A 20,623-nucleotide genomic window follows, 5' to 3' on the forward strand; every position below is an offset into this window, starting at 1 on the left:
GCTCATTCAGCTGGCTACTTTGCTCTGCTTCCCACTAGTGAGCATGGGGCAGTCCCACTCCTCTCCAGCCCGACACAACTGGAGGAGCAGAGCAAGCTGGGACTGCATTGCTTCACTTACTCCACCACTGCCAGTGAATGCAGTGGGGGAGGGGCAGACCTCTGCTGTGGGCACCACCCCCGCCAACCCCCCATTAGTCCTCCAGGCTGCCCAGAGGCTCTGGCCCTGCCTGCTGAGGGCCAGCTCCTGGCCTCTCCCACCTATGTGTTTGGGGAGCATGTGCCCCTCATGTTGCCCCTGATATGGCCCACCACTCCTTTTCTTATTCTCTCAGGATCCTTCTGAATCCAAAATACCAGTTCACTGGAATGGGAGTTTTGAGAGAGCTACTAAATTTTTATCTGATCACATACACATGAGCCTGAATGTCATTTTCATTGAGACAACTCTACACCTTACTGGCAGCATTAAAAGACTTGAACATAGCAGCAGATAGATACACCTACTTTATGGCCCCGTTACATTGCTAGAGCTGTAGGAAGTAGCCTTTTTGTCAATGAGAATTGGACCATATGTTATGCATTATTCTTAAAGATTTGTAGAGTTCAGACACAGCCCAAAGCTAGGACTTCTACCTATAGTGGAGGAAATAAAGTGCTGCAGATTTTGCAACTTGAATTTCAGTCCCCTCATTTTCTTTTACTCTGGCCAGCGTATTTTACTATAATACTTGCCATTGTTTTCATTTACGAGTTTATAAGAATTCAATTTTCTTTCCTTTTGCGGTAGAAACACATTTATAATTCTGGAAAGTCTTGTAAATATAGGAGATTAATTCACATGTTGCTGTGTTTCATCTTACCATTAATAAGCTTAAAATCATAAAAGGACCAGTGGCACGTCCATCTCAGTGTAATTATGGGAACAGATATACCTGGAACTAGCTTGTTTCCTAATGAACCTGAACACCTGAAATGATCGTGTAACTGTCTCAAGTCATTGAATGTATAACATGATCTAAAGGACTGAAACAAACACACCAAAGAGGTGAAATAAAATACTCCAAATGAATATTGTATATGCCATACAGCATTAACGTCATAGAGCATAAAAAACGAATAATGACTCCCATGAAGGGTTCGAGCAACAAACTAGTAAAACAAAATTTGCAGAGCTACGTAGGAGCTGTGGTAATGAGCACAGTACAATCAAAGAGAACAGAAGAGGCTGATGGAAAAATGAATGTATAAAACAATGAATGAACAGGAAACTTTCTTTCTCAACATAAGCCCCCCCACGCCCTTCCTCCCCACACCTCCCCCATCAGATGTTAACTATGGTAGAAAACAGGGCGTAAGATGCAAATTAAACATTTGCAGCACCTACTGACAATGCTTGACATTTAGGCAACTTTTGTCTTGCATTTTTTTCGTTTGGGTACAGGTTATTTCCAGATCTCACGGGAACAAACTGTCATTAACTACCCTGGCATAAAAGAGCCCGATACCATAATTTTGTTGTTTTGATCACAAAGGAAAGTAGACACTGTATACCTAATTTTCGCATACTAAACTGCATGTATACATTGTTGCCTTTAAAGCTGACTGCAGATGTGCCCAACTGAACTGAGGTTTTCCTGTTTTATGATCATCAGCCGCTCAAGCTCTTTTCCACAGAGAGAGAACCAAACCAAATCTTTGACAACATTTGGATGATAGAAGAGAGTGACAGCAGACTTGCTGAAATGGTAAGGAGAATGCAGAGTGTGCATGAAATCTGATTTATAATATTTATTGCTCTGTTTTGCTAAATATATTATGCAAGACAAAGATATAATTTTTAAATTATTTTCTTACAGAGAACTAAAACTGCAGTGGTTTGCGCCTGTGCCATCTTCATGGTTTTTCTGATAGTTGAATCTTGGTGTGCTCCAAAGGTAAAATTTGGGTAAAAATACCTCTGCAAGACTTTGATAGGATTCATTTTTAGCTGAATAATTTCTACTTTGTTTTTACAATTTGCAGAACAAATTAATAACAAGAAATTGGGGCCCACAATCAATACTATACCTCAAAGGACGATGTAAGTTAGAATCAACAGCCTATCATTTTCACCAGGAGATTAAATGCTTAATTGGACTAAAAATTAGTTATGAAACTGAATTGATGTGTCTTTTTAAAAATACCACATTAAATAAAAACACTGATAAATTAACATAGCTCTTATCATATGAAGTTGTATCACCCAGAAGCATACAGATAAATCTACTCTGTAAAAATATTGTAATACCAAAGTACTGGTAATTTTTTATGTAACACACAAATTATGTTAAAAATTAATTTTCCACTAATTCTATAGTCATTTCATGCTTGGTTATATATTTCTTTTACATGACATATTATTTACAATTACAAACACTAGTGAATTGGAAAATTGTACAATAGTTATTGGCAGAAAAATAGTGTTTTAATTTTGTGATAGTTGAACCTTTCCATGTACTTGTCGTAAAGTCCAACCAAAAAGAGTTTGATGAAAAGTGTAAAAGCACATTGTACTGGATAGGTTTAACCAATTTTATTGAGAGAGTCCAGTCTGGAGAACAAATTATTCTATCCTCATGCAAATGTCTGTATGTGTAGAATGACCACACACACGCCAATGTGGGATTTTAAATTCACTTTCAATTCAGATTTTTTTATAATTATAGTCAGTAAACAAATATTTTGTTTTGTTGATTCTGAGAGTCAAAATAAGCAATCACCTACTTTAACTAACTAGAAAAAGACAAGGTATAGCAAGTGGGGGGCAACTGGATAAGGAAATTTGCCATTGTTTCAGAGCAGAATATCACAGAGTAGGCAGCATGATTTATTTAAGTCTTTGAAAACAGGCCATCTGAATTGATGACTAATAAAAGGTCCTGAAATACGGAGACTTAGCTTTACACCTACCCAATGTCTGCCTATACTATTCAGATGGTATTTGGAGATAACCATGCCAAGGTCTGAAATGCTCTTTCAGGCTTGGAAAAATTTTATAAATGGTACCACGGGAACAATATGCTTCTTGAGAGTGATGAACAAAGGATTCACTCATAATTATTGTGAGCTCTCAGAGTAAGTAAATCAGGTTTCAGAGATTTAAGAAGTTTTATTTTCTGTGAGTACTGGTTGAGACATTAATCTAGGTAAATAACAATCTTGGATTGAATAAATAAAAAAATCAAAATGTTTCAGAGGTGAAGCATAGCTATAGGCTTAGATCCTTCCATTACTATGACACTTTGGACCTACTTTAATTGGCAGTGGCATTGAGAGGTGCTGCAGACCTTGGGGGCAAGGTGGGAGGAAGGCCCAGCTCTTTGCTCCCAGGAGGAGTGGGGCCAAAGTTGGAAGGGGCAAGGCTTACGGCAGTCAGCCCTGGGTCTCCCCCTCTCCCCTTTCCCTCTGAACCACCCCCAGAGCAGCATTTCAAAGGAGCCTGGAGTTTTGGCCTCTAGGGCAAACAGAGCTCTGGGCCCCTTTGAAATGCTGGGCCTGGGGGCAATTGCCCCCTTTACCCCCTCCATCTCCATCAGTGGGCCTGGCAATTGGTAAGGCTGGTTTACCCAGCCACAGTATTCCTCAGTGTGTGTTGGGGGGAGTCATGGATGTCATAAAGCCAATAAGGCCACTATAATAGCTTTTAAAATTCCAACCCAGCCTCCTCCTGGTGGCCAGTGCAGGAGACATAGCTGGAGGAAAGAGGAGATTAGCACAGTTTCCATGTTCCCTGAGATTTCTTGTTATCAGAATGACCCATTGATGCTGCTGGCAATGGGTACAAGTTAGAGAAATCTTTGAACTATCATACTCTGTGCCAGAGATGCAGTCCAATATTCAAATGGTGCAGAATCAAGAAAACTCAGAGGCTGTGGCCACACTAGCAGCTCATTTCGAAATGAGGGGCAATTTCGAAATGAGCAGGAGAGCGACTACACAGCAATTGCTCATTTCAAAATTAATTTTGAAATTAAAAGGCGTTCATTTCGAAATGGTTATTCCACTCCCGTGTTGGGAACACGCCTCCTTTTGATTTTAATTTAGAAATTAAATGTGTGTAGCCGCTCCCTGGCTTCCATTTCGAAATCAAAAGTCCTCCACAGAGCCAGCCCCTCCCACCGGCAGCCAGAGCCCTGTGGCTGTCAGCTGCGGGTGCCTTAAAGCTGCAGGGACACACAAACCCCATGCAGGAAGCTGAGTGTGCTGGCAGCCATAGGAGCACGAGGTGGCCAGATGACACTCCCTAGCACCCCCAAGAAAGCGACACCCCACTGTGGCTGGTCAGATGGCCAGCAGCCCAAGATCCCCAGGATCCCCGTGGAGCCAAGGGGTCCGGGAGGCAGGGCTCCCAGGGCTCTTGACAGCCTCCAAAGGGGGCGGGGGGGGGCTCTGTCTGGAAGTGAAGTCTGGGACCTTCTGGCTGTCTGGGTGGGGGGAGGAGGACATCCTGCTCAGGACAGAGGGGTGGAAGAGGAATGTGGACGCCTTCGCCCACCTCGCCAGCAACCTCGCTGCAAGGGGCCACCCCCTCCAGATCCCCAACCAGGTCTGCTCCAAAGTGAAGGAGCTGCAGCAGGGCTATGCCCGAGCAAGAGACTCAGCCAGGCAGTCAGGGGCAGCACCGGACACCTGCCCCTACTTCAGGGAGCTCCACCAGCTGCTGGGACCCAGGGAGGCTGCACCACCCGAGGAGACCCTGGACACGGTGGAGCCAGAGGGACAGGGCGAGGAGCCCCAGCCAGGACCCTCAATGCCCCTGCCCCCCAACAGCAGGCTCCGAAGTACCTGCTGGCACCAGGGACAGCAACAGCGGGAGTGAGGGAGCACTGTGCATGGCCAAGCCCTCTGAGGGCCCTAGCCAGGCTACCTCCATGCAGGCCTCCCCTGAACCAGCCAAGGAACCCTCAGGTAAGACCGGGCGTGGGGTGCCCTGGTCGTGCGGGGGAGGGGGCAGTCCCTGATGCAGCCAGTACAGGCCTGTGCAAATGGCCACAGGCCAGGGACCCGGGGATGGCCGCCATTGCGGCTGGGTGGGGCCTGCATGGGGCCATGGGCTGCCATGAGGGTCAGAAGCCTGGGAGGGCTGGGGCAACCACTCTAATGGCCCCACGTTGACGGACCCCACAGAAGACCGGCCACCCCAGAGCCCCTCACCACAAGCAGGGTGGGATGGTGGTGGGGACAAGGCCACTGGCCCACGGTACCCAGGTTCATGAATGACGGGGCACCACCCTTTTGCCTTATGTCTTCACAGCCTCGGCATCTGCCAGCCACCCCAGACCCCTGGATGTGCTGGGAGCCCTGCAGCAGCAGAGGAGGGTGAAGGGGTGACACCGCCCCAGACTGGGCACTGTGGTGGGAGGAGCCGCTGCCACAGCTGGGCAAATGATCTGGCAGCAGCCCACACGACTGCATGGTGGGAGCAGAAACACTTGCTGCAGGCATGGCTCTCCATGGAGTGGGAGGCCTGGGATCGGGTGGCCGGGTATCTCAACACCCTAATCCAGGCTGTTGCCAACCGCCTGGACCAGCTGCCCGCCCCATGGATGGCCTTTCCCACAGCACTCCCCTCTGCCCCAGCCCCGACTTCCTTCCCACCACCCCGCTCTGCCCCAGCCTCCCCCTCTTCCCTGTCCCCCTCTTCCCCAGCTCCTCCCTGTTCCCCAGCCCCCCCGCGCCCCTTCCACCCCCCCGCCCTTGCAGCTCTGCTCCCAGCCAACATGACCCCTGCCAAGCGGCAGGATCTGGCACACTGGCTGTGGCCAGGTGAGCTCTGCCCATCCATGGCTCCCCTCCCTCCTCCCCGCTAGTCCGAGCCCCTAGATACTCCAGGGAGCCCTACCACCCTGTTCCATCTGCCCCATCCTGGCCCGGCCATAGTCCCTGGACCCAGGGCAGTCGTGGCTCCAGGGGCCGTCGCGGCTCCCAACCAGCCACTCTGACAGAGGCTTGAGGCCCCCCCGCCTTCCAATGTATATAGTTCACCCCCGCCCCCCATGTAAATAGTTCACCCTTCCCCCCCAGTAAATAGTCACATGTTCTTTATGTTCCAAACATAGCAGTTGAATTTATTTAACAGTGTACTTGTCCTGCCTCGGGTGGGGATGGCAAGGGTGGTACTGGTGGGGCAGGGGTGAGGCCCAGGGGTTGGGGGGGAGTTGCATGGAGTGAGCTGGGCCAGGTCGTGGGAATCCTGGGGCAAAGGTCTCCCGGAGGGCCTCCTGCACATGCACCCTGTCCCAGTGCACCTGGCGACACAGGACTGCACCTGGCTGCTCATAGCCAGGCACGGCCTCAGCTGCCCAGTGTGCCACAGAGAGCTCCTGCTTGCTCTCCACGAGGTTGTGCAGTGCACAGCAGGCACCCATGACCGCGGGCACGCTGGGCAGGCCTACCTCCAGGCACATCAGGAGGCACCTTAAACGCACCTTCAGATGGCTGAATGCCCATTCCACGGTGTTCCTGGCATGGTTGAGGTGAGCACTGAAGAGGTCCTGGTTCTCATTGGTGTGTCCCCTGTAGGGGCGCATTAGCCAGACCTGGAGTGGGTAGGTGGCATCGGTGACGATGCACAGGGGCATGGTCATGTCTCCCACCGGAAGCTCCCATGGGGGGGAGGTAGATGACCTCTACCATCCTGCGGCCGAGCCACAAGTTCTGTAGGACCTTCACAGATGTCCATGAAATGTCCTCGGGCATCCACGAGGGCCTGGAGGACGACGGAGTGGTAGCCCTTTCGGTTGATGTACCATCCCTGGCTGTGTGGTGGGGCCTGGATGGCGATGTGGGTGCTGTCCAATGCACCGATGCAGTTGTGCATCCCAGCTGTTGGAAGCCGGCCATGGCAGCGTCCACATCCCCAGGGCGGATCAGGCGGCCCAGGAGGATCCTGTTGATGGTGGTGACAACCTGTAGGGTAGAGAGCACAGGCACCCATGAATGTGTGGTAGCATATGGGGGGGCCCCGCTCCCTGGGACCCCCCCTCCACAGGGCCCCGGGTGCCTTACCTCAAGGATGACAACCCCAACGGTGGCCTTCCCCACCCCAAATTGGTGGCCGACCGAGCCGTTGCTGTCCAGGGTAGCCAGCTTCCACAGAGTGATGGCCACTTGTTTCTCCAGAGCGAGCATGGGTCGCATGGGGTGTCCTGGTGACGAAGTGCTGGTGCCAGACAATGGCATAGCTCCATGAAGGTGGCCAGGGTCATCCGGAAGTTGTGGATCCACTGGTCATTGTCCCACTCTCCTAGGACAATGTCATCCCACCATTCCCCTCTGGTGGAGTACTGCCAGAGGCGACGGTGGGGCTGGAACAGGGGGTGCTCTGGATGCACGGTGGGGGGAACCTGCAGGAAGTTGGCCACGTGTCAGGCAGCACATAGCCTCATATGGCATGCTGTCAAGGTGGCCATCAGGCTGGCCACAATGTCCAAGGTTTCCCCGTCAGTGAAGTGCTGCAGTTCCATGGCAGGCAGTGTTGTGGTGGCTAACCAAGGCTCTGCCAAGTGCTGTGCTGGAGGTCGCGTGCTGCAAGCGGCCAGGGTCCTCATCATGTGCACGGGCGATGTGTTTGGGAGGAGCCCTTTCAGGGGTTGGCTCACCCATGCTCCAGGAAGGGCTTGTCAGCCATTCAACCTCGCCCTTGCCATCTTCTGCGCTGTTATTTCGAAATGAAGCTGTGACTGTGTAGCCGCTTCATTTCGAAATGACTCGGAGTCTTTTCAATGTTGCAGCTCACAGCGTCAGTCCACATTTCATGTGTAGTCGCTTCCATACCACTTATTTCAAAATAGCTTATTTTGAAATAATGGATAGGGATAAACCATTTTGATGTCACTCCCTAGTGTGGCCACAGCCAGAGATATTTACAATGACTTTTGCACTCCAGCTTCTCCTGACCAATTCTAAGAGATCTTCAGCTAGACTCCAGATTTTGTTCCAGTGGCGATATATTTATATGAAACAATGAAATTATGCAGCGATATGATACCACAAAATGGTTCATTTTCTTGTGTAGCCTTGCAACAGTCTGATATTTCCACACATGAATATTTTTGGCCTAAACTGTTTCACTGTGTCCATATACAATATTGTTTAAAGCCCTGGCTGTACTGTACCTAATGCATTTGGGGAAGGGGCGGCGGGGCGGGCATAGCAGCTTCTTTCCCATAGCACTGAGCAGCTTTGCTGGGAGCAGAGATGCCTGGGTAATTTCCATGTACAAAGTACTGCATTGTAGAATGCACTTTGTCCCAGCACCAAAAACAGCCAAGATTTGTCTGTGTGGACACAAGGCATTGTACAGGCATCATAAGCTCAATTTTTTTGGTGAAGTGCTTTTTGACTAGTGGAGACCAAGTCAGAGAAGACAAGTGACCTGTCCAATTCCAAAAGGGAATCAGTATCACGATACAGGAGTTCTTTGCTTTCTCCCTTAGCTCATCAAATCATAGCTTTGTCTGGATTCAGTTTGGCTTTCTCACATGCACACTGGATATTTATGATAAACTATCCATACCTGTGAATTGTTTTGAATGATGTACTGAAAAAACATCTTCTCTGATGACTTCTCTCTTTTTTCCATTTTTAACAGATGGTAGAAGGTATGCTTCTGATAATGAAGAGCACTATTACAAGTTTGACCTGGAAGACTTGAATGCAGTATTAAAAAGTAATTCTAAAAATATAATGCAATTAAATTTGCCGTAAGCATTTATATATCAGTTTTAAAATGTTTCCCAGTCAGACAAATTTCTTGTTCCAGGATGCAGTTCTGGGATGCCTGGGGACAGATCCTCAGCTGCTGTAAATTGCCATAGAGCCGTCGGACAATTTATATTACCTGAGGATCTGTCTCTTTCTTTGCAAACTCATTCAAATCTGGGGGCTAGAACAAAGCACAGGCAGGATTCTCCCCAGTGTTCAATGTTTGTCTGAACCTGCTGCCAGGGAACTATTGACTTTGATGGGAGTTGAGTTAGCCCAGCATAGCGTGCCATGGAAAATCCCATGCACATAGAGGACGTTCAACCAATTCTTAGCAAAAAGTAAAAATTTAAATAGAAGTATTTATTTTGGACTTGGAAAAAGGCAGGAAGCAATCCTCTGTACATCTGGGAAGCTGCAGAAGTGGGACTGGGGCAAGGCAGAGGGAAGGGAGTTGCAGGAGTCAAGACAAGAGGAGATGAAGGAACTGACAAGGATTTCAGCTGATGTGGAGTGGCGGCAGTGTTGTACACACAAAAGTAACGAGGGAGGTGGTAACGGGCAGGGTCGTACATGTAGCTATGCAGGTAGAATTCTCGGACCCAGGATGATGCCAAATTGACACACTGTGAAGGCTATTGTGGAAATGATCTGCTCAGTTTGTGACATTACAATCATCCCCATCAAGCAGCTGTAGGATTACAGGAAATGGCACTGCAATGCTGCATCACAGCAGAGAGACAGAGCACAGTGCACTAATGCAACATCATATCCCATTTTTGTTGTGGCAACACAATAGTGAAATCTGGCCCCTTTGAAGTCAGTGGCAGTTTTCCCACTGATTTCAATAGGGCCAAGATTTCACCCAGGATTTTCATTCACAGGCAAAAATTAAAAAGTGGCAGCCCGAACAGGGAGATTTCAGACCCATAACCTCAGTTCTCTGATTGCTGCCAGGAAGCCACATTCACACTACCATCTTCTCTCACTAGTATGATATTTACAATTGCTATTACACTGTTACAATACCAGCTTCTCTCGTTATTACGATATTTACAGTTACTATTACACTGTTAGAATACTAGCTTCTCTCACTATTATGCAGCAGCAGACACCCCGCTTTTCCCTATCTCCCAGCAGAAGTGCTACCACAAGCCTGTCTCCAGTTAGGGGTCCATGGACATTATCATCAGAACATGTGCCCAGAAGCACAACAGCCCACACTTACTTGCTGTCCTGATTAGGGATGGATTAAAATATGTGCTTCAATGCTTTCCTGGATTGAGGATTGGATGAGGAAATCAGCAGCGAATTACAATGGGTCAGGAATGAGTGAATGCAAGGAGGATATGGCCTTTTAATGGCAGCACCAAGAATGGTGTTTGTGACAGACCTTACCATAGGAAAATAAGTGTGAGTCCAAGCTGAGGTCACCTAGCAACTCACTGTTGTCTAGAAAAGAATGACTGGGTTTATTTTTCTCTCTGTTTTTGTTACCTTTGCTCAGTGTATTTTGGGGGGGGGATGTTGATAAAAAAGTAAAGCAAACCAAATCTCCTGGAAGAGCAACTTGTCTCCCATCAGCCTCCCACCAACTATGGCTGCTGTAGACAGAATAGGCTAGAGCAGCTGGGGCAAGGGGCGAGATCATGAATACACCTATAATCTTCAGGAAAAGATCAATGACACACTTTCTAGCTTATAAAATTGGTTTAGATTCATATAAGTTTTCAAGACCAGATTGACACGGATGAAATAGTAGCCCAGATTTGGTGGGATGGAGCTTTATATCTAAAGTAGGTGGGTTTATATTATTGATTTAGGGGCCAGTCAAACTCCTAGGCTATGTCTACACTTGCATTCCTCTTTTGAAAGAGGAATGCAAATGAGGGAAATCAAAAATGCAAAGGAGGCACAGATTTACATATCTCATGCTTCATTTGCATAATCTCTTTACAGAAGAGATTCTTTCAAAAGAAAAGAAGCAGTGTAGACTCGGTTCTTTTGAAAATAAACCCCATCAAGAAGGGTTCTTGTGAAGATGGGGGTTATTTTCGAAATAACCCAGTCTACACTGCTTCTTTTCTTTCAAAAGAATCTTTTCTGGAAAGAGATTATGAGATGAATCATGAGATATATAAACAATTGTCCATTGGCATTTTTGATTTCCCTTATTTGCATTTCTCTTTTGAAAGAGGAATGCAAGTGTAGATGTAGCCCTAGTGAAATCAATGGAAAAACTTTGACTTCAATGGGAGTTTGAACAGGCCATAACACCTAATCATAGACGTTAAACATTGTATATGTTTTCATACTAGGAACATGCATAGTGAATATATATATATATTTTAATTTAGGTTATAAAAATTCAAGTCCAGTGAAATTGATGAACACCAGAAGAAGACCAGCTGCTCAAAATTTGGACATTAACTCCCTGGGCTAGTACAAATAGATTCGCTTCATCTGCTGCAACTTTCTCATCATGCTGTAAAAGTAAACAAACCAAATATGTTACCTTCAAAATTTATTGTAAATATCACAGTGAAAAGTCCCATTAAATTCTGGTAAAATTTAAACCAGTTTGTTTTAGTAATTATTTCATTTTATATTAATACATTTAAATTTGGAAGTCATGGACGCTGAAGTGTTAACAACATATTACACGCCTTATATTCTTCGGAGTGGTATTAGGATTGCCAACCCACAAAAATTTCATTTGCAGACAAAATGGGAAAAACTTGACAGACAATTTTTTTTACTGATATAATTTTTATAGTATATTAAGACGACATAAATGGCCCAAAGTGAAAAGTAATCGTTGTCAAGCATACATCACAAGAACAATATGTTATTTAACTCATTTTAATTTAGTTAGTCATGGTCCTGTAAGTTTAATCATCATGGATACTTTAGTTCTACAGCAAGTAAAATCTTCTGCAATTTTGGAATCAGGAAACCAATCGGCAACATTGTTCAAGATTTTGTCCATCAAACTCAGTGGTAGGTTTTTGTCTGGCTAAGAAGGTTGCTACTTTTAGTTCACATTCGGTGACCATTTTCTGGTGATTAGCCACTGTTGTACTTACTTTAGCAGCAAAACTCAGTTCCAGGGCTAGATCTCCTTGCAGACATTATGCTTTGGTGCTTACCACTTGCAGCACAGCTACGAGCTTCTCGCACTCCACCAGGAGCTATACTGAACACCTGTTTACACCAAATGCATTTGGTGCTGTGCTTGCTTTCCATGTCTATGCAAATTCAGTCTTTGAACTCACTGTCTACTAGCCATTTGGATGAAAACACATATGCTCTACCTTTTGATTTCTTAGTAACTGGCTCTGTATCAGACAAAACTCATTGGAGTCACTGGACTCATTATTCTCCTTGGCACAATCCATTATTTTCATAGATTTTGACATTGTAAACTTTAACAGTAAACAATATTAAATACATAAATAGACAATGCGCTGACACTGACTTGGTGGGATAATGTACATGATAACATCACATGATTCACGTTACATCACCTCAACCTATACTATGCTACTATGACTCCTTTTCACCTGGAGAGATGGTGGTTAGCAGAGGTAAAGTGAGGATCTATGGGGACTGTTTGAGTGTGCAGCTTTTCTCGTGGCATATCTGTCCAATATTGGATTTGCACAGTCGATTACAATAACCGTATGTCAGTTGATTTACAAATTCTTGAGTCGGAGAATTTTTCCATCTAAGATGAAGTTCTTTTGTGTGGCTTGTACATACACTATCAAAGGATGGTGTGCCCTGCTGTAGCAGTTGTTCCCAAGTATTTTGATCTGATTATGAAGCTTCTCAGGATTTTGGATCGCTGTCGAATTTTTTCATGGCATTTTTGCATGTGTCCTTAAATCTTAGCTTTGGTCATTCTCTTGTTCTCAACCCACATGACAGTTCACTGAAGAGGATTTATTTGGGAAGACATTTGTTACCCATTCTTTGCACATGGTCAAGCCATACTTCTGCTGTTGAGGATTCCTATGAGGCTTGGTATGCCAGACCTTGACAGGATATCTGCATTTGCAACTTTATCTTGCCAGTTGATATTCATAACTGCATAGTATAGGTTGCGGTGACATAACATGAATCATGTGATCTGTGTGATGTTATCATCTACCGTATCCCACCAACTCAGCGTCAACACATTGGCAATTTATGTAATTTAATATTGCCTACCGTTAAAGTTTACAATGTCAAAATCTATGAGACAAATGAATTATGCTGAGGAGAATAATGAGTCCAACGACTCCAATGAGTTATGGCTTGATAACGAGCCAGTTACTCTTCAGTTACATTGCATGGATCCCATGATTCACATTGTCACCGCAACTATTGAGCTAAATAAAAAAACAAAACCATCCAATTTCCATTGCTATGCAGTAAAATGGCTGAAGCAGCACAGCAGAAATTTAATTGCTATAGAACAGTAGTTCCCAAACTTTTCAGCATCATGCTCCCCTTTTGATTTTTAAGACACCCTCACACCCCTCCACCTCTTCTTTTACCATCATCCAACCACCCTTTTAATAAAATCTTCAATTTGTAATTTAAAATAAACACAAAAACTTGACATAAAAATGTTATTTAAAATTAAAAATAAACACAAATAGTTTTTCTTGGCCCAAAAATTTAATAAAAATGTAATTTAACACCAGAAACAGCAGAAACAAAATGAATTTAATATGAAGGATGAGACGGCATTTTCTTCACAAGTTGAGAAATCCTAGGTTTGAAAGATGAAAGTGCACAACGCAAATCGTTTTTGACATCCAGTCAATTTCTCTGTGATGTTTTTAATGTGACTAAAACTTGAAAAGCTTTTTTCACAGAAGTACATTGACAAAAATGGAAGAATAATACGTAGCGCTGCACACTGGGAAATATTTTATTCAAAATTCCTCCTAGCTTGAGTTTTCAAAATTATCTTTTGCACTTGAATCATATTTTATTTCAAGTGCTTGTTCTTGCAATACTTCTGGCAATGTATTGACTTCAATATTGAATGGGCTGCATACTAATTTATGAATGGGGTTGCCAGAAAAGTTGGCTGGAAGATGGCGGCTAGCAACCTCAGTGGAGCCATGCCGCCTCACCCTGAGCCACACGCCAACCGCAGGAGCCTTAGTGCCTCCCCACCCTGGGGTCCCCTTATGTCCTGATGGAACTTGACCCCTGCTGGGCTGACACCAGCCCAGCCACAGGCTGTGAAGGCCTGTTTCAGCCCCATGCTGGACATGGCCCTGACCCTATGGGCACCAGCTCCATCCCAAATTGGCTGCTGGCATGGCCCCAGAGCTGCAAATGTGACCTGGGCCCTTGAGAAACCAGCTGTGGTCCTTGCTGGGGTGTTGGACACAGTGCAGGCCCAGTCCCAGCCCAGAGGCCAACTATGGACCCCCCAGCCTAATGGCAACAGCCCCCACCTTGTGAGTGCCTGGTGCAGCCCCAGACAGCCAGCTGCCTGAGCCTCATGCCAGCTGCCAGAGCTGCCTGCAACAGCTGCCAACCCATCCAAGCCCTGCTCTGCCAGAGCTGCCTGCCCTCCCACCAGCTGCCAGGGCCAGCTGCCCATCCAAGCTGCTGGGGCCAGCCACCTGAGCCCCGTGAGCTGCCTGCCTGAGCTCTGCCGCTCCCCCAAACCCAGGCACCACCAGCCCCCCGCTCTTACCCCATCCCCCACCCCTCCCTTTGCCCCGTGCCAGGCCCCCCTTTCCCCATCTAACCCCATCCTCCTCTCTTCCCCGCAAACCTCCCTTCCCCCAAACCATTGCAGGAGGCAGCTAGCTCCATGTGGGTCTTCGCCAGCTGCCTGTTTTTTATAACGGCTGTGCCAGGCTGCTCACCTAAAATGGCAGGGGCTGAGAGCCGGAAGCAAAGGTTGATTCTTTCTTGGAATGAGGGTGATGACAGCGGGGATGGGACACCTCATGCCCCCTCCTGGAATTTCTTCATGCCCCCAAGTTTGGAAAACCACCTTATAGAATAACTGCTATTTTTTAAAGTTTTATTGCACTTTTTTTAACTGACTTTACAGGCACGTCCAATTTTGGCTAATTTTTTTTTGAACTGTCCATAAATTTACTGATGGCTGGCAACCCTGAGTGGTATTTAATGTAAAAAGCAACAGTAATATTTACAATTTCCAGATATCTGCACGGTAGCCATATTCAAAACACAAGACAGGTGTCTCTGCTTTCACAAAAGACATGAATACTGCTACCTGACTAATGTTCCAATTTCTCCTGCAGTCACATTAAGCTTTCTCCTGTGTTTGACCCGTTCATCAAAGTCATCCCACACGCCAGCTGTTTAAAGAGAATGAAATATTCAGATGGAGCTTCCTCCTTTGAAAGTCTCTGGCCCAACAGAGACAACATCTGCTGGCTCTTATCAGACATGTCAAAGACAATGCTTTCGTTAATACATGGATTAAAAAGATAGCAATGCATTTGTACTGCTTCAATGCTTCTTTTTTGGTTGTGGGTAGTTGGCTTTTCTGATTTTATTTCAATAAAGTTCTTAGCTTTCCTCCTTTATCAGCTTTCACACATCACTGGCTTCTGAAAGTTTGTTCAGAAATCTGAACATGATGGAAGTGGGGTTTTGTATATCAATCTTTCACAAATATTGTGCTAGGATATGTTTGGTACTCATGGAAGATCTATGGAACAACGGCATCTTACGAGTGAGATGCTTTTGACATTCTGGAACAAATGCCATGTTTGCTAATTACTGAAATTTTACATCAGAGGCTCACTCACCACATTGGAGCAGGATATCTGTTCTTGAAAATGGTATTGTATCCTTTGTATGTGAACAACTAAGTCATGTATAATACTTCCTGTATGCTCAGTGACATTGTACACTGACAGAAGAGTTATCCGGTGGCTTCAGCTTCTTTAAATTGGTTCCAGAAGAATTTGTCACTCATGTGAGATCAGATAACTCACATGCTTTACAAGAAAGAACAACATGACCTAGCAGACGATGACAGCATAATCTCGGGTCTGTGGGCAGTTTATGCAATGTAGGTTTTTATACTCGTCTAAAACTTCTGGGTGCTTACCTGCACTCTGAATGGTTTGCTGTTCCCTGTCTTTCGTGTCACTGTCCTGATGTTAGACTATAGCACATATTTACATGTTGTTTGGCTGAGATAATGGGTCTGCATGTTTTTAATTGTATTCCTACTAGAAGAAGAACAAGAATTGTTTAAAAGCAGAGAAGGAAAAATATTTCATTTTGGGAAGAGGACTGCGGACAGCCATTGAACCAAACTGTAAACTCTAAACCACTTCAAACCCAGATGTTCTGCAGTACCCTCTCCTCCACCCATCAACTTCCCATGCTCCTCTACTTTTAGCACCTGTGAGGCACAGTTGATCTGGGAAAGACTACGGCCAGAACTAACACAAGTTCTTTTTTGCCTGGCCTCCTTTTTGTCACACGCACAAAAAGCACGTGCACTGCTGAGTACGATCACCCATGAGAGTGATAGCTCCAGCAATACTTTGGTTTCATGTAGGCCTTGCATGTCCTTGTAGCCAAATATAGAATATACATAGCTACATGGCACGGTGAAAAGCTGTTTCTATGCTGCACTGTGTTGTTACTTTTATCAGTGAAAGGCTTGGGTGGGGGAGGCAGCAGGGAAAGGTTATGATTGCTGGAGGATTTCGCCACTGCCTATGATAGCCTGCTCTTTTTGTCCATTCTCCAACTTATCCAAATTTTTGATTATCCAGTGTGGCTCCCATCCCCTTGGATTGGATAAATGGGGTTCCACTTGATTTATACACAATGCAGAGAGGCATGTAGTATCTGTTCTCTGTGTGCTGCCATGAGGATAAACATACATGTATACATTTAAAACAGAGTGGGGTCATAGTTGAAGACCAAGATGAAAGGTCTATTATTGTTACTATTATTTGTTTCATGTTAATGACTAAGAGTCCTAGATTAGGACCAGGACTTTACTGTGTGAATTCTAGGGTGGGGATTGGCAAAATCCGGCCCACGGGCCATATATGGCCTGCCCGGTGTTGCTATCTCACTCACCAAGTTGATAAATGGATCATGCATATTTACATCTGGCAGCAGGGCTGTCCTAAGGCAGGGGAAGGGGCAGAGCTGTCCTAAAGGGCAGAGCAGGGCCATCCTAAGTGGGGGGGGGGCAAGGCCTGGCGAAACATCACCCCCACAGTTCCCCAGGTGCAGGGCCCTGGGTAGCCCCCCCACCCTGAGCCTCACCCCTTCCTCAGCAAGCCTGGCCAGCTATTACCAAGGACAGGGCATGGGCAGCAACAGCAGTGACAGGGCATCACTCCTTGCCACTCCCACCTCCCTGCACTCACCACGCAGCACTCCGCTGTGCCCTTCTGGCCCACTGAATCCAACTCTCTGCAGGAGGCTGGAGGCCTCCCAGCACCCTGCTGAGAAGCAGAGCTCAGCAGGCCAGGAGGCAGCGGCAGAGTGCTACGTGGTGAGTGCGCGGTGGGATATGGGGACATGATTGCCTGTGGCTGCTGCTGCCACCACTATTCATACCCTGCCCCTGGAAATCCTCCCACTTCTGTCCATAGGACAAGTGGGATGGCTGTTGAGGGACCCCCAAAAGTGTGGGGCCTGGGGGTGGCAGCCTCAACTCATCCTATGGATGAGATTGCTGTTTGGCAGCATGTGTTCAGCTGCTCCTCTCCCCATCTTACTCCTTCCTGCAGTAGAGCTGCTTCCATGACCCTCCTGCTAGCTGTTCAGAGCAGGGGATGGGGAAGAGGGTTATGCACAGCAGCCGTGAGACCAGGGTGTTCCCCTGCCGCTGTACGCCATTTCTGCAGAGCAAGGGTCATGGAGAGTGTCAAACACGGCAGGGCCACTCCACTTTGAGGTATGATTGATGTCTGAGATGAGTACCCCCTGCCCCATATATCCCATCTCTGCATAGCAGGGGAAAGGGACAACAGAGCAGGAGAGATTTCCCTGTCTTAGGCCTGGTCAATCCTAGGGATCACAGTCGATCCCAGGTACGCAGTTCTAGCCTTGCCATTATTGTACCTAGAATTAGCATATCAGGATCAACTGTGTACTCTGGTATAGATCAGGGCTTTTCAGGCTTGTGCCTCTGTCCCGTACTTCACATGGCAGCATGGAGTACTAGGGTCAACAGCCGAGCCCAGAGAGATCAGTTTTGCCATGCCTTCACTGACACGGCAAAATCAAACTCCAGTGGATTGATCGCAGTGCATCGAACCCACAGTAAGCGTAGACTTACCCTTATAGACAGCACTTACCAAGCAGCAGCCAGCATGTACACTGTCTTTGTCAAATACTCACGCAGCATTTTCTCCAGGAACTGAAATTAAGAAGGGGGTTTGAGTTTACAGAGGGATGAAGGTGGGCTGTATGTTTTCCTGTATGCATTACTCTGCATTTATCAATCTCAACTATACATATAAAATGATGAGGTCTAAATAGCTGTTACCACTCACGAAAGAGATCTTGGAGTCATCGTGAAGAGTTCTCTGAAAATATCCACTAATTGTGCAGTGGCAGTCAAAAAAGCAAAAAAGCAAATGAGATCTTAAAAACTATTAGAAAAGTAATATATAAGACAGAAAATATCATAAAGTGGTTACATGAATCCATGGTACGCTCACATCTTGAATACTATGTGCAGTCTGGTAACTGCATTTCATATATACACACACACACACACACACACACGTGTGTGAATTGCAAAAGGTATAGAGGAGAAGGGCTACTAAAATGGTTAGAGACATGAAACTGTAGGAGAGATTAAAATAATGGTGGCTTTTCAGCTTCGAAAAGAGGTAACTAAGGGGGGATATGAGAGAGGTCTATGAAATCTTGATTCATGTGAAGGACGTGCATAGGGAAGTGTTATTTAATCCTTCAATTAACACAGGAAATGGGGTCACCCAATGAAAACTATGTAAGCAGGGGAATGGTCCCACTATTGAGGGGAACTCTTCTGGCTTCTACACTGCCCTGGTGAAATGGGCCAGCAAAAAGATCCATGTCCCCACTGCCACTTCCTTTACCCAAAGGCCTCTCTGACCTCAAGAGCTCCCCTTCCACTCTCCTATGTGGCAGAGTCCATGTAACCCCAACAAGGCTGGGCCTAGGATTCCTGGGGGCTCCAACCTAGGACCCCGTTGTGGTTACCTGGAGCAGAGGCTTGGGTGTTCTGACTCCACGGCCCTCTCTTTACATGAACACTTCCATGACCCATTGATGATTGCAAAGTAATTTAAAGTAAATACAATTTATTAAACAAAATTAATCTTAGAAATAGGGAAAAAAATGGAAAAGTTAAAGGGAAAACACATTGCTCTGCTCTATGGCCCTGAGACCTCAGAAACAGCATCTCTGGAATATCAGGGCAAGTCACAGTCTGATCTTTGCTGGTCCCAGGCCTCCTTCTCAGGACCTGGCTGTGCTGCAGGTCAGACACTTGCTCTGGGTGGCAGGACCCTTCTCCTCAGCATCAGACCCTCTCCAGTCTGGCCTGCAGGGCCTCTGGACTTGTGGAGGCCCCCTGCACTGGGCCTCTACCTAGGCGCCATGCTGCTCACCACATCCAGCTCCAGCATGCTTCAGCTCTACTTTCAGCCACATTGCCTCCACTTCCTGGGCTGCTTCTCTGACCCCTCTGGCTCTGTGGATGGATGCAGCCCCACTCCCAGCATGGGTCTGCCTGCTATGCTAAGTCTCAGGATCTCTGGCTGCAGCGCTCCCTGTGGCATGGCTCTACTGCTGGGTTGCATCTCAGGATCTCCCTGGCTGGCATGGCTCTGCTCCCAGTGCAGCTTAGACACATTTTGTCTCCTTAGCTCAGGCCCCCTAAATCTCACTCAGGTAGATCCAGCTCACACAGAGGACAGGACTCCTGACTCCCTCATTGGCTTGCCTGCCCTGTCAACCAGGCTGACCTGGGGCATTGGCCTCTTCCCATTGCTCCCGGGCATTGTCAGTCTCAGGGTCCTGATTTTTCATGGACCCTTCCCTTTCTTTTGGTACTGGGGCTAGCCAGCCCAAAACCCCACTGAGTTTTAGTATGGGGCTAACAGTCTCCTTACATTAATAAGCAGCAAGTTTAAACAACAACAACAAAAATAACTTATTTCTTCAAACAGCGCACAGTCAACTTGTGGATCCCTTTGCTGGGGATGCTGTGAAGTCCACGTTTAATAGTGTTAAAGAAGAACTAGATCAGTTCCTGGAGCACAGGTCCATAAGTTGCTATTACCCAGGATGGGCAGGGATGCCATCCCATGCCCTTAGACTCTGTTTGTCAAAAGCCGAGACTGGATGACAGGGATTGGATCACTTAGTGATTACCTGTTCTGTTCATTCCTTCTGAGGCACCTGGCATTGGCCGCTGTTAGATGGACCTTTGGTCTGACCCAGTATGTCTGTTGTTATGTAAAAAAAGGAGAGAGACACTTACTTGTCTGGGTTGCTGCACAATAGCATAGTGAGATGTAAAGGTATATACAAAGGACCACGCATCAGCATGACAGATTTTCTAGAGAGGCACAAGCACCAGGAAGGTTGTTAAAGAGGCCTGAGCTTGCATAGAATGTGCCATGACAGGTAGTGGGGAAACTTAATATTGAGCTCATAGCACACCCATACACAGCACATGATCAAGGAGGAGCTGCACTGCAACAAAACCAGGAGTTCATTCATGTGCTCAGCGATGGCCACATAGAGCTGCGAGGTCTTACAGGAAGGCTTGCTCTGGACAATATGGAAGGCAAGCAGCTATCTTATGTTGAGGGAGTGCTGCTGTTGCTCCTGCTGGGAGCAATGAGGTT

The 20,623-nt window shown here is 46.5% G+C and overlaps 1 protein-coding gene across 1 annotated transcript; it reads left to right on the top strand.

Moving 5' to 3' along the window:
* Positions 1-1,671: 1,671 nt before the first annotated feature.
* Positions 1,672-11,190, top strand: LOC142015138 (spexin prohormone 1-like). Its single transcript, XM_074998557.1, has 5 exons — positions 1,672-1,747; positions 1,859-1,936; positions 2,025-2,082; positions 8,635-8,712; positions 11,105-11,190. Exons 1-5 carry the CDS (start codon positions 1,712-1,714, stop codon positions 11,188-11,190), a joined length of 336 nt encoding a protein of 111 aa, XP_074854658.1. The 5' UTR covers positions 1,672-1,711.
* The last annotated feature ends 9,433 nt before the right edge of the window (positions 11,191-20,623 follow it).

This window comes from Carettochelys insculpta, chromosome 6 (assembly GCF_033958435.1).
Source record: "Carettochelys insculpta isolate YL-2023 chromosome 6, ASM3395843v1, whole genome shotgun sequence".
Lineage (NCBI taxonomy): Eukaryota > Metazoa > Chordata > Testudines > Carettochelyidae > Carettochelys > Carettochelys insculpta.

What these genes read in the sequence shown, in the direction of transcription:
- LOC142015138 (XM_074998557.1), top strand. Translation starts at nt 1,712, where the DNA reads ATGATAGAAGAGAGTGACAGCAGACTTGCTGAAATG. An exon ending in ACAGCAGACTTGCTGAAATG is followed by an intron (nt 1,748 to 1,858) that starts GTAAGGAGAATG and finishes ATTTTCTTACAG; the next exon opens with AGAACTAAAACTGCAGTGGT. An exon ending in ACTATACCTCAAAGGACGAT is followed by an intron (nt 2,083 to 8,634) that starts GTAAGTTAGAAT and finishes CATTTTTAACAG; the next exon opens with ATGGTAGAAGGTATGCTTCT.